This window comes from Gopherus flavomarginatus, chromosome 12 (genome assembly GCF_025201925.1).
Source record: "Gopherus flavomarginatus isolate rGopFla2 chromosome 12, rGopFla2.mat.asm, whole genome shotgun sequence".
Lineage (NCBI taxonomy): Eukaryota > Metazoa > Chordata > Testudines > Testudinidae > Gopherus > Gopherus flavomarginatus.
Window position 1 is genome coordinate 43,659,413 of NC_066628.1, and position 14,161 is coordinate 43,673,573.

Sequence of the window (14,161 nt, forward strand, 5' to 3'; positions counted from 1 at the left end):
ATAGGCTTCCAATGGAGGTTGTCGAATCAACATTGTTGGAGATTTTTTTAAAACAAGTTAGACAAACACCTGTGAGGGATGGTCTAGTTATGCATGGTCCTGCTTCAGTGCAGGGGGCTAGATGACCTCCTGAGGCCCCTTACAGCCTTACATTTCTATGACTTTGTTGTCTTAACAAAATAATTCTGAACATCACAATACTTGGGGTCTTTTTTAAGGTCTGCAATGTTTGGTATTGTGTTGCAATAAGATTTTTGCAATACTGTGGAAACAAGTTTAATGCCAATTGACATAAAATGATCTGCTATCCCTAAGTTATTTTATGGTAGCATTTGGAGTCTCAATCAGGATTGGGGCCTTCTGGCACTAAAGCACAACAAACACTGAATTTTTACATTGGATTCTGGGATGGAGTGAAATGTTTCCAATATTCAGGCTTGCTAGTATTTCAGTAAACTTTAATTTTGTCAGATTGATAGCAGTGGGGTCTGAAATCTTTTATTTATACACAATGGGCATAACGTGCAAGAGGAGCCAGAGCTCTCCCATGGTTTTTTACACATATGCCTCAACCTGATAATGTATTATAAAATAGAGATTATTTTCAGGATGGAGGATGATTTAGTCCTCATGATCATCCAATCCTTTTTGCTCTTCTTTGGAGACTGCCTAGATGGGTGCTAGTTATTGTGGTGGCTCTTCCAATAGGGGCACCTAATTTTTTGGTTGCATCTATCAATGCCGTTTGCCAGCACTTGTCCCCTAATGATGAAACTGCCACCACAATTCATGCCTCAGAGACCATCAAATAGTTTATTTCATGGTAATGATTTTTGTCACAACCATTTGTGCTATATTAAAACCCTAACAAAGACATGCATTGAGTGTTTTACTAAAAACCATTTACTTTAAATAATAAACTACTAATCAATCTGTTTGATCAGTCTCACTGTTCTCTGTGGTTTATTTCAAATACTACTTTGAAAAGAATATAATTGTTATTACAATTGGCTTGGATAAATGGAGAGTGAAGAAGGAATCCTTGAAGAGATCTGAAATATTCCATCTGAACTTGTGTCGGTTTACTGAGTAATATTTAATATATCTCTTCTGGGTTTTTTTTCCTGTAGTTGGCTGAAAGAATGGAAAAAAAGAGCTTATTGGGAGGAAAAAAGAAATCAGAGGAGTGAAAAAGATGACACAGAGAGTCAGCAAGGTGCTGCAGTTTTTCCACATTTTGCAAAATATTGACTTTAAAAGACATATAATCTTTGTTTGAAAAATATTTTTTTTTTTTTTTTTTTTTTGAAATGTGAAAAGTATTCTGTGTTCACATTGTCTTATTTCCCTCTGATGTGAAATGGCTAGAATTGATAATGGTTAAAATGATGATTAAATTGTTTCCTTTGGTTGAAATAATTGTGTAGATTCTACGGACAGCATGGATTTTAAAGATGATAAATCTGAGAGTGAGGAAGAGAATACTCTGTGCAATACTGTGCTGATTACTGGCCCATCAGGGGTGGGAAAGACTGCTGCAATATATGCTTGTGCTCAGGAGCTTGGTTTTAAGGTTTGTTTTTAATCTGCTTTTCTAATTTGTACGTAGAAGTATAAAAATAACTTTTTAAATAAAGGGCATCTGAATTCCCTTTTCATAAATTTATTCTTGCAGATATTTGAAGTTAATGCCTCTTGCCAGCGAAGTGGTAGACACATCCTATCTCAGCTAAAGGAAGCTACTCAGTCTCATCAAGTGGACAAACAAGGTGTAAATGCACATAAACCTTGCTTCTTTAACAGTTGTAGCAGCACCAAGTCTCCGAGTAAGTGTGGCATTTATCTTACCTTTTCCTTTGAGAGGCCATCAGAAGGAAGCTAAAAGACATTCATATTGAAGTGGTAAACTCAGTTTTGTCAGACTCTGAATGTTTTTGCTTCATTGGTTCAGGCCAAAAAAACCCAACCCCAACTCTATTTACTGAATTACATTGTTTTTACAGTGACTTTTAATTTGATTATCCCCAATAATTATTTCTGCATTGTAGAATAAGTGCTGCAGCACTTGTATGGGATGTTAACCATAGGCGAATTAACAGAAACAAGGAGAAAAGTAACTATGCGTACTGCTGCTTACATTAGACTGTTTTGTACTACATGGAAAACAGCTGAACTAAACCCTGTTGTCAGTTTACCTGAAAAGTATTTGAGAAGTTGAAGGCTAATGTAAACCTTGTCTTTCAGAAAAAATAAATTCTCCCAGGAAAGCTATTTCACCAAGAAAACCTCCACTTTCACCCAAAGGAACAGGATTAAAACGAAGTTTACCCCCTAAAACATTAGCAAATTATTTCAAAATATCTTCTAAACCGGAGAGTAATGAAGAAATAGTAAAATCTCAAACAAAAAACAAAGGTAGGTATCAAATAACAGAGGGGTAGCCGTGTTAGTCTGGATCTGTAAAAGCAGCAAAGATCCTGTGGCACCTTATAGACTAACAGATGTTTTGGAGCATGAGCTTTCGTGGGTGAATACCCACTTCGTCAGATGCAGACATGCATCTGACGAAGTGGGTATTCGCCCACGAAAGCTCATGCTCCAAAACATTTGTTAGTCTATAAGGTGCCACAGGATTCTTTGCTGCTTTTAAAGGTAGGTATTACTGTTTTATAATGGGGTTATTCTGTTTGGGATTGGAAAAATTGTTAGATTTTAAGAGATGCTATAGTTCAAAAGGAATTTGGGGGAAGTTGTCTGGCCTGCGTAGTACAGGAGGTCAGATGAGAGGACTACAATGGTCCCTTCTTTCCTTGGAATCGATGAATCATACTGTGCAAACAACTTCAGAGACAATGTAATGCAAGAGAGCATGATAAGCAAATGCATATCTATACCTTAAACCAGTGGTAGGCAACCTGTGGCCTGCACCGTGTCTCGGAGCTCCCATTGGTCGGAAACAGCGAACCGCAGCCACTGTGAGCTGCAGGTGGCTGTGCCTGCAGATGGTCAAAGTAACAAACTGTTTCGCAACCCGCCAGCAGTTTACCCTGATGGCCCATGTGCAGCCTGTGGCCCACAGGTGGCCACCAGTGTTTTAAACTGTAGGCATTCTAACATCCCAACTATAGGATAGCATGTATAGAAATGGATAACATGAAATAATGAGGAATAATAATCAGCTATGACACAGACTAGACAAAGCACTAGAAAACACATTATTTGTATTATAGTAGTGCCTGGAGGCCCCATCCAAAATTGGGGCCCTTTTCTTTAGGTGCTGTATGAACACATAATAGGAAAGGGTCCTTGCCCTGGAAAGGCCTAGTTACTGCAAACACTTAGGGCACAGCTACACTAGAGAGTTTACATGGGCACAGCTGCACTGCTGTAAGCGCTCTAATGTAGCTGCTCTAAATTGAGGGGGAGAGGTCTCCTGTCAGCTTAATCATTCTAGCCCCCACAAGCGGCAGAAGCTATGTTGGCAGGAGAAGCTCTCCCACCAACATAGCACTGTCCACACTGGCACTTATGTCAGTGTAACTTATGACGCTCGGGGGTGATTTATATATGTGCTTTACAAAATGAGTAGCCTCATTGACTTTAATAAGACTATTCATTTGTGGAAAGTTAAGCAAGTGTTTGTCTTTGCAGGACCGGGCCTATGTACTCTGATAAGGAATAGGAGAAAGAGAGCATTACAGCAACCAACAATCCTGCATGGACTAGATAGCCTAATGAGTTTCTCCTATCTAATTTTATCTTTAAGAGTTAATGCACCTTGGGCAGTCAGCATTTCCCAAATAGTCAGTAATCCCCAGGAACCTATGCAGATCTTTGTCCTCTAGAGACATCAGAAAAGAAAATAGGTGTGTTTTGAATATTTATGTTGATGCCGTTTTTTTTTTTTCTTTTCACTTCATACATACAGGGCACTAATGCATTGTACAGTTGCCTATTAAACAGCTTGAATCATCTTTTAACTTTACATTAATCTTATGGCTCATTCTCTGTCTATATGCAGCAAATACTCAGAATTCATCTAAAGAAAAAGTGGATATTCAAACTAAGTCAACAAACAAGGAAGTGGGAGGAGAGGAACCCAGCAAAAAAAATGCAACATCTCTTATACTCTTTGAAGAGGTAAAACTTAAATATGTCACTGATGTGAAAAATTAATATTTCAGTCATATTTATTTAAGTAAGGATTATTATCCACCTTTAAACTAATTCAGCTAGAGGTCATTTCACCCATATAGGTATTTCTGAACCATACTTGCAAAAATTATCCCAGATGAAAAATTTACTAATTTTGTACCATGATGATTAAGAGTGAAGAAACCTATTTATATATTTATCCACCTATCAAAAAGTTACTCAGAGTACGCAAATTGACAAATAAAATTTTGCAAGGCTGTTCTAAACTAAATTTCTTTAATTCTGTCAAACCTATTAGATTCTTATTTAGAATTGCATAAATACCATGTGTGAAGTTTGTTTTTTAAATTATCCAAGTACACCTCTACCCCAGTATAATGCTGTCCTCAGGAGCCAAAACATCCTACTGTGTTTATAGGTGAAACTGTGTTATATTGAACTTGCTTTGATCCGCTGGAGCGTGCAGCCCTGCCCCTCCCCCCCTCCCCCAGAGCGTTGCTTTACCGTGTTATAGCTGAATTAGTGTTAAATCGGGTCATGTTATGTTGGGGTAGAGGTGTACCAAATAATGTTTAAAGCATTTCTAAGCAGGCATTAAAAGAGTTTTTTTTCTTGTCTTTTATTCATACTTTAACATAAATAGCTCAATGGCTTTTATGACACTTCCTCCACACCTCTCCCTCTCCCACAAATAAAAATAAAAATTTGTTTTGGTTTAGAATAAGCGTGGGAAACTATAGCTCAAAATGTAATTTTGAGAAAGTTAGTGCTATTTTGCCCTTAACAATAACATCACTACTACAATGCTATAAAATATTGTAAAACTTGAACATATATGACTTTTGTCCTAAAAGCTTTAGGTACAAACTAGTGGGTTTTATTTGTAGCAACTATATTTCCTTAGCTTCACTGTGTTTAGGTGAAAATTATATCAATGGTAAAAGCTGGACACTGTTAAAATAAACGACATGACTTTCCATAACTATGAAACTATTACTAAACATTTTACACTTTATTTGTACTTTCTATAGGTTGATATAATATTTGATGAAGATGCTGGGTTTCTAAGTGCAATAAAGACATTCATGGCCACTGCAAAGAGGCCTGTAATTCTTACTACAAATGGTGAGCATTACTTATTTCAGTAATGAGACTCTGCAGATGTAAGGGTGCACCTGGATAAATCCGATTACAGTATCAGGGTCAGATAGATTAGGATGGAAACATTAATGCAAAGTTAATGTATCTGGTGTTCTCTATTGAAACAGCAGCTGTGTTTTTATATTTATAAAGGATTATTTTACAAATGGTATATTTGAATATTAAGGTGAAGACACTGCTGTTTTCTTGATGGCTGCTTTAAGAAATAAGGAAAAATAGTTCTGAAGATACAAAATTAAACCTTGTGAAATTTTATCTTTTGTGTAGATCCAACTTTTAGTTTAACGTTTGATGGTTACTTTGAAGAAATCAACTTTAAAACACCCTCATTGGTAAGTTTTTCTCTTTTGGAATACAGATAATGTTAATATATTTTAGTTTAGGGTTTAATTAGCATAACTGAAAACCTCAGATTTGAGTTTGTAACTTTTAACTTGTAGGTTTAACAAGTTATATGTAATCCATTATATTACCACAGAAAATTGATTACTTTTCACTTCTGTACAAGGATTTATTTTCAGACTAAAGTAAAACAATTTCATACAAGATACAGAATATTTTATATCTGTAGAAGTTCCATTTATAGACTTGATTTTGCCAAAATTAGTGTCAGTCGCTGAAAGAACCCTATTGCAGGGTATTTATATAAAAGAAACAGCCCAAGATGATGATGATGATGATGATGATATATACTGGCAAATAGTTTTTAATTAAGTCCAAATGTATATTAAAAAAACTATTTTTTAAAAACATCAGTAAAAAAATTAAAATCAGACTTGACTTGAATCTAATTTTTGAAAATAAAATATTTTTGTTCTTTTCCCTTTACTTTCCAATCTTTGGATTTTAAATCTGTTAGACCGCCTGTTGATAAGAGGTAAAGGAAAGAAAATCCTCTGGGGCAAATGTTGCTCTGTAAATACTATTGATCGTGGGGGCCCTCCATAGTAATGAAAGAGGCGACCATTAGGTGTTGAGGGAACCCATGCAGAAGAATTTACACTCCCATTTGCTGTGAAGTCCACTATGGTGATGCCTCCTTCTGTATACACACAGTAGGAATTAGAGTTGGGTTTGGGGATCACCATTTTATCTACCAGCAATTTTAGTCCTCTTCGCTAGAGAGAACACTAGATAGGAGGGAATTTCTTGGCACATTACAGTATACAAAAGTAATTTGCTTCTAGTGTGACTAGCCATGGTCTGAATGGATAATTGTTTGTCTTTCAACAGGTTTTTCTCTTATGTTTTATTTTAGATAAACGTGGCTAGCTATCTACAAGTGCTCTGTTTGGCTGAGAATCTACGAATGGATTTAAAAGACTTTGCCACTTTGTTAACCACAAATAACTGTGACATCAGACAAAGTGTTCTTTATCTACAATTTTGGGTTAGGAGCGGAGGTGGATGCTTGAAAGAAAAACGTTTAGCACTTCATGGTAAGTTAATGTAATTTTAAAGAACAGCCATAATAAAACAAATTAAGATTCATGCTAAGATGAAGAATCTTCCACTTTTTGTGAAACAGTTCTTAAAATACCATTGAATATGTGACAGTTTTCTGACAGAAGTCTAGACAGTCAACAATTTTACTTTAGGCTTTTTTATCACAGTATATTTACAATAATTAAGCGACTGGAAGTTTTGATGTCTGCATTTATTGCACCTATTTATTGCCCTTCACCATTGTGTCTAAGATTAAGGCTTTTCATGGTTATTACCCATTCTTCTCATGAGCTACAAGAGTGGGCAAAGTAGAGAGCCAGCCTAGTTCCCTCTCGGCATAGGGAGTTAGGCACCCATGATTAGAGGCACCTCAGACTGCAGTTAGACCAACACAGGAGTGCTGCTTGTGCTCTTGGAGATTAAACTGGAGGAGGAGGGAAGGGGAAAAAAAGGAGAGGGGATCAGGGCAGGGGCTGGAGAGGTATGGATAAGATAACAAGACTGGGAGGGAGAAAGGGGAAAAAGCAAAACCTGGCCCCAAAAGGAAGTGAGGATTTTCATTGGATGAGGAAAAGTCTGTATGTCCGCAGTGCAATTAAAAAAAATCCATGACTAGCCCATGCCAGCAGGCTTGGGCTAACGGGCTAGTTAATTGAAGTGTAGCTGTTTTTGGGTTTGGGCTGCACCCTGGGCTGTAGGATTCTGAGAGATCGGAGAGTCCTGGCCTGAATGTATACATGGCAATTAAATAGCCCCTTAGCCTGCGCCCGGCAGCTCAAGTGAGCTGGCTCAGGCCAGCCTTTGAGTGTCTAATCACAGTGTAGATATACCCTGAAAGGGGACAGAAGGAGCAGGAGGCAGAGATTGAGTTGATTGCTTACAATGGAGAGGTAGCAAAGGAGGAAGAACGGGAAGGGAGAGATTTGGAAGAGTCAACAAACACAGGTAAGGGGACGTTGGTAATTGGAAAGTCAGTAATATTCAAAATTACAGTAAGAAGTGAAGATAAGAATAGAATTTATTTTTTAGCATGCAAAAGAATGACCTGAGACGACAAAGGGATAATTTAAGCACTGAATTTTCATGCACAACTTGTTTACTTTATAAGTAAAACCTAGTATCTTCTGTGTAGTACGAGGAGAGGAGACAGAAGGAACAGATCAGATAACTTGTACTGAAAACACTGGTTCCGAGAATGATCGTCCTCAAACTGAGATGGAGCTTCCAAAATGTGATACTGGCTTCCTAGAGACTTTGCTTGGCCTTAAGAACATCATTTTGCCTTCAGAAGATTTGTTTTCATTTCTTAAGGTATCTTCATGATTAGGTCTGGTTGCTAATATTTTGAATGAATTTTATCTGAAACATGTGGATTTGCTATAGCTCTTTATATGTTCTGATGATTTTCTGTAGCATTTATAGCAAACACAATTTTAATTATCTTACAAAAATGTTTAGCCACAGTCTTCAAAAGGTCTGCTTCAGGGATTATGTAAAACCCCAATTGGGAAATCCTCAGTAACCCAATAATATACAATCCCTTGGCTGATGACTACTGAGGTGTATGTGAATAGGCAGCTGTGTGTGTGTGTGTGTGCGTGCTATGTGTGGTTCATATTTCATTTATTAAAACAATTATGGTAATTGTTTTTACAGCATAAAATCACAACAAGAGAAGAATGGAGTAAACTGATACAGCTGCTCACAGAATTCCAGATGAAGAAAGTCGATTTTATATATAGTAACCTTGAATTTATTCTGCCTTTGCCAGTTCATGTTCTTCCAGGGCCAAAACAAAATTCTAATCCTTCATTTAAAAGGACTACAGCAAATTCTTCCGGTGACATACCTCTTGATAGTGATTACTCTGAAAAAGCTACTCCTGTCAAAAAGCCTAAAAGGATGAAGCACCAGAGAAAGCTTGCTTTATTGGATGATAGTGATTTATTTGATACTGAATTGAACTACTCTGCTGAATTTATAACTTTGCCATCAGACATTCCTGAATCGTGCTTGGAAGAAAACAAAGATGGATTAAAATTTACGACGAATGAAAAAGAAAAACAATTCAACACTGAAATCCCGGGACGGGAAAAAAGCTCTGCTCTTGCATCTCATTGTCTGAATTCACTAAGTGAATTTGTCGAGAACATGTCTTTCTTAGATTGCTGCCTAAATGCGAATGTAATGAAACCGAAAGAGTTTTGTAAAAATGAAGAGTTTAATTGGACAAATGGCAAGATTAAAAATGGTCTTTCTGATGAGTTTAGTATAGAAAACATTGATTGGTGGAGTTCTCAAAGCTGTAGTGAACTAAAGGCAGTCGTAGAAGCACTCAGTTTTAATAAGTGCTCTGCTAGTATTTCACAAAGCATGGAAGCCTCCTTGAACCCCTGTAAAACACTAGGAAGAGATCAAATTGAGGAAATTACTCTGCATATTTCAAAAGACAGAAATGATATATTCTTTGGTCAATCGGCTGATTTAAGGTAAGACTAAAACCTCACTAACATACTTGCAATGCAGTACAAATATCAGCTGGGGAAGGGAAGGATTCACCAGCTCTCATCCCACTAATATTTGTACTGTTTCTTGGATGTGGACTTGTGCATAAAAACAAATGGCCCAGAATGGCCTAGTGTTAATTTTTATACACCTCAGAAAGGACAGTGGCAAGGTATTTTTCGTTTTTAAGAACTTTTTTTTTCTAATAGTAATGTATAGTTAAGATTTTGTTTAAAGTCCTTCATTGTTTTGAATCAACTGGTTATAATAAGCTTGCTCATGAGTGTTAGCACTACTCTGGTTTGCTATAAAAATTGAGTATTTGCCTGGAAAGACCACACATTTTAGAGAATTAAGTGGAATAGGCAAACTGATGCTCCCTGCAAACCTAATCCTGCAAGCTCTTATGCATGTGAATAACTTTACTCACATGAGTAGTGTCATTGAGAGTCTAAACTACATGCACATCTTTTGCAGGATTGGGGCCTGAGAACATTAAAACTAGATCAAATGTGGATATTTTTGTAGTATGTCTTTTAAAATCAAGAGAAGAAAAACCTTGAATATGGCATTAGAGCAAATTGTCTTTATTAATGTTAACAAGTATTAATATAAAGGTTTGATTTTAGTCTACAACAGCGTAATTACCTATTATACCAACTACTGTCACATATGGTAAAGAATACTTTACTTAACTAATTACTATAAAAATAATACATGAAGAAATAAATCTTCTAGCCATTCAAAATTGTTTTAAAACAAGTCACTCTGCCTGATTGAGCTCAAATGTAAAAATGTGTTGACATGTATTTAGATGATATCAAAATTATGCAAAGGTCTAAAATGGGCACATGTTGTGACATGGAAAAAATTAGTGTGATACAGTGTGAAGCCTGTATTCTGGCTAGCCCCAACATTGGGCACTTTGCTGCCAAGAACAGATGTTCTGGAGTGCACCATGGTCTCTTTGTGTGTGCATGCGAAACATATAAATGAGGACCACGCCTAGAAAGACCTCCCTCAACACTTCTTTTCAGGGCTGAATTTGGAGAATCTACAGAGCAGAGCAGAGAGCTTGTCTTGTGGTCCCTCCTCTGGCTGTGGCTTTTTTTGCAGAGGAGTCGACACAACCTACAAGTCAGATTTGTTTTTGGCTTAAGTGGCTTGTAGCTTCTTTTTTTTTGATTGGCTCCTGGCAAGGGGGAGCAAGCAGGGGTGGGGGGGGGGGAGAGCCGGGGATGCACAGCAGATCTAGTCACAGAATGTTGGGGTTCTTAGGGATTGGCTTGTTTTGACCTTGTTTTGAAATGAGATTAGCTTGATTTTTTTTTTTTTTTTTTTTTTTTTTTTGGCTTATTGTGAAAGCCAGGTGCTTGCTTACTGCATGAAAGTTGGCAGCTGTGATTTCTGTGGAGTTTTAAATCAGTGGTTTTGATCCTCATGGAGTTATACTGGTACTTTTGTATGTTTGAACAAGAAACAATAAAGATTCGTTCTCCTTTTTTTCAGCATTCACAGAAAAGCACAGAAGAGGCTGGAAGTCATCAAAACTGTACTTTCCACTAGAACTCCTTTAAGCCTGGTTAACAGGCAAGCTAGTATAACTGAATACCTGCCCACCCTCCGCAATATTTGTAGGTCAGAGAAACTTAAAGAACAAGGGAAGACTAAAAGAAGGTAGGTTTAGGTTTACCCTTATCTGTTACATTTTAGCATAATAGTGTTTTTAGTAAACTTTAGAAACATTTATCAAGTAACTTCAACAAATGAATGCATGAACAGTTTGTCTCAAATGTGCTGCATTCAAAATCATTGCCTAATCTTTGAAAATTGACTATCAATCCTCTTCTGTTCATTCTGATTTCTTTTGACAGGTTCCTGCATTATCTTGAAGGAATTCACCTTGAAATACCCAAAGCAACTGTTTACAGTCTGGCAGCTGACTTCCCTTAAAATATTTTATATGAGTAGTGTCTTGTACAGATTGGTTTATATGGTACTTTGATTTTACCATATCATTTAGTTTGTATTGTATATTCAAAGAGTGATTTGTATATTAAATCTTTGAGTATTTAAAAATGCAAACTGTATATTTCTGCTGTGAGATAGTATTGCTTTCCACAATCCAAATGTGGGTTCTTTTGGTGCTTCTATCTACTCCAGTGTGTTCAAAAGCATTTAGTCTATCTGTGCACCTTTCGGGACCACTTTATAATTCTTTCCTCTGATTGCTGCCCTAAAGGTGCACTTTCCATTAAGGAGAATTAATCCATCTATTTGGGTAGCAAGAGGTGCTTGAGTAATGAACCATTGCCACAAGTTCCACTCAGTGTTTTCCCATGAGAAACCTGCTTCATTGGCATAGGCAGTGGTTTCGGCCTGGATTTTTAAAAGAGTTGCCAAATAACCTGCCTGATGCAAGACTTTTGTAAAAACTGTAAGCCTCTAACTAATCGCAAGAATAAATTAGGAAAACCTGAGTAAAAAAATGCTTAAAATGAAATAAATTAAAGTACATTGCCTCATAATGTGCATATTTGTATACCTCAGTTTCATTTTATTCCATGCATTTTATTTACAGTTGCCAGGCCAGTGTGTTTATCTTAAATGGGGAGAAAATGTTTACTATAGTCCTAGATGGGGCCCAAACAGATAAGGCAAAATTTTGTAAAGAACACTTCTGTATCTGTATTACCTCTGAATTATTTAATAACATATAACTTCTGCTAATCTTGTATATTGTGTTCTATTTTGTATATTGTATTTTATATTTGAAAGACTTCAGCCCAGTTACCTGAGGTTAAAATCTGTTTTATATCTGAAAGGAAATAAATTTGTGGTGAGACATTGGTACAACTCTTCATATTCTGGCAATATGATAGGTAAGATTTAAAATGTGATGATCTAAACCCCTGCCTTTTATCACCTGAAAGTATTTTTTTTTCTAAATGACACATTTATTCAAATACTCTTTTCACGGCCAATATCACGTTTGGACTGTTGCTCTAAAGACTAACATGTAAGGTTCAGTATAGGGACACAAAATTGCACATCAATTAATTAGACATTCCTATAACTTTTGAGGAGACCAGTTGTTTTAGCACCCTCTAGCTGCCTTTTCTCCCTATGTTTTCCTGGTTTCTTTCATTATAGTTAACTTCTGAACATGCTTATGACAAACTAAATTGTTATTTTAAGATTAGTGCAAGATTTCAAGCAACAGAATGTGGTGTATATTTATTAAATGGTAGCTAAACAACTCTTAATGAGTTGTATCAAAGGTCTAAATGCACTAATATTTTAAATATCAATTGATTCTGTACAGTTTTGTAAAGAATAAAATATACCCACTGTTTGTAAATGTATATTTATCTTCACAGTGTCTACTGTATACGGTTATTTATGTAGCTATGACCCCTTTAAAGGTTTTAATACTACACAAATCCTAATCCTATTTCAGATTATTTATTTTTAGGTTTAGAAAGTATGCTTGGTTTTGGTAACATAAAAAAAGCCACAAAACCCCAACCTGCCAAAAATGTTCAATGTTTTTCAGGTGCTTCCTCTACCCAGATGTGGGGTAGTGTCCCTGGGTCCTCCTCCTGGGGAGGAAAGGGGAACATGCATCCCCCAGGGCTTAGGCATGATGTTTGGTGTCACAGTTCTGAGTGCAGCTCTCAACCATTCCCTCATTTATTACTCCTGGAGCAATTCTGTGCATGCGCAGATTTCATGTCCAGTGCAGAATTTTTTTCCCCTGCAAAAAATGTATTCCACCCAAGAAGTACTGCAGTTTTGCCTTTTGCCTCCCCCGCCCCCCCTACACCTTATGCCTCTAATGCCACTTACGGTGCACATAATACTCCTGGAAGGATTGTGCACCTCTGTGCAATGCCAGTGCAAGAATTTTCTTTCCTCCACAGAAATGGGCTGCAGTGCTGCTAACTGCCACTAAGGGCCACTGAACACAGCAGAGCCCAGCTTGCACATAGAAGACACTACTGGTGGGGAAGGAGAGAGAACTAGAGGGTTTCTGGCAGCTGCAGTTCCCAGCATGCCCTGAGGAAAGGAGAGGGCAGCATGCAGGCAACTCCATGCAAGTCTGGGATTGAGCATCAGGCTTTTTCTCCCTCTGGGTCCCTGGGTTCGGGGAGGGGGAGGGGAAACAGCTGTCTGGGGAAGGGGGGGCCCTCAGCTGGGCTCTGGGGAGGAGGTGGTTTGGGTGTATTGGCTAGGGTGACCAGATAGCAAGTGTAAAAAAATTGGGACGGAGTGGGGGGTAATAGGTGCCTATGTAAGAAAAAGCCCCCCAAATTGGGACTGTCCCTATAAAATCAGGATATCTGGTCACCCTAGTATGAGGGGGGAGAGGGATGTAGGTGGGCTCTGGGTTTGGAGGGGTTGGGGGTGTCTTGCCCCCCAGGTGGGCTCTGGGAGAGGGGCAGAGAAACAAGAATTGGGTAGTCATAGAGGTTTCTTTAACTCTACTACTAGAGGAGATTTTGTGTGTCTGTATTGTTAGACACACTTGCTGACAGGTATTTTGAAATAAATTACCAAAATAATTGAAAGTGGGGTGATTATGGAGTGTTATTTTGATAAAATTTGCAGAATTTTAAAATTGCAGAATATTTAAATTTTTGGCACAGAATCTGTAAGTGCAGATTGTCCCCAGGAATAACATAAAGCTGAGATATGCTAGCTTGATGAGATGCGCTACCCAGTGGCTGATCAGTGTGGACCTCTGGCCTGATAGGGTATGTTACTTCTCAGCTACTGCAGCCCTTCTCTTGGAACATGTCAAGTCCAAAGTGTTCACCACCTGTCCCAGAGTGTCTATCAAGAGGGAGAAGGAGCAGTAGTTGGAGAGACAAGTGGAGTCAAGGATGGATTT

At 37.6% G+C, this 14,161-nt stretch overlaps 1 protein-coding gene across 2 annotated transcripts in view; it reads left to right on the plus strand.

The window, feature by feature from the left end:
* Positions 1–12,628, plus strand: part of ATAD5 (ATPase family AAA domain containing 5) — a 28,591-nt gene extending 15,963 nt beyond the window's left edge. The window contains exons 12-23 of one of the 2 annotated variants that reach the window (XM_050920761.1): positions 1,131–1,216; positions 1,428–1,573; positions 1,676–1,826; positions 2,245–2,415; positions 4,022–4,140; positions 5,187–5,280; positions 5,584–5,648; positions 6,575–6,755; positions 7,895–8,073; positions 8,419–9,251; positions 10,777–10,944; positions 11,142–12,628. In XM_050920761.1, the coding sequence (XP_050776718.1) occupies positions 1,131–1,216; positions 1,428–1,573; positions 1,676–1,826; positions 2,245–2,415; positions 4,022–4,140; positions 5,187–5,280; positions 5,584–5,648; positions 6,575–6,755; positions 7,895–8,073; positions 8,419–9,251; positions 10,777–10,944; positions 11,142–11,220 (2,272 nt within the window). In that variant the 3' untranslated portion in view covers positions 11,221–12,628. Of the gene's footprint in view, positions 1–1,130; positions 1,217–1,427; positions 1,574–1,675; positions 1,827–2,244; positions 2,416–4,021; positions 4,141–5,186; positions 5,281–5,583; positions 5,649–6,549; positions 6,756–7,894; positions 8,074–8,418; positions 9,252–10,776; positions 10,945–11,141 lie in introns of those variants that run through there. The other variant, XM_050920763.1, reaches the window with a different exon arrangement.
* Positions 12,629–14,161: the final 1,533 nt, after the last annotated feature.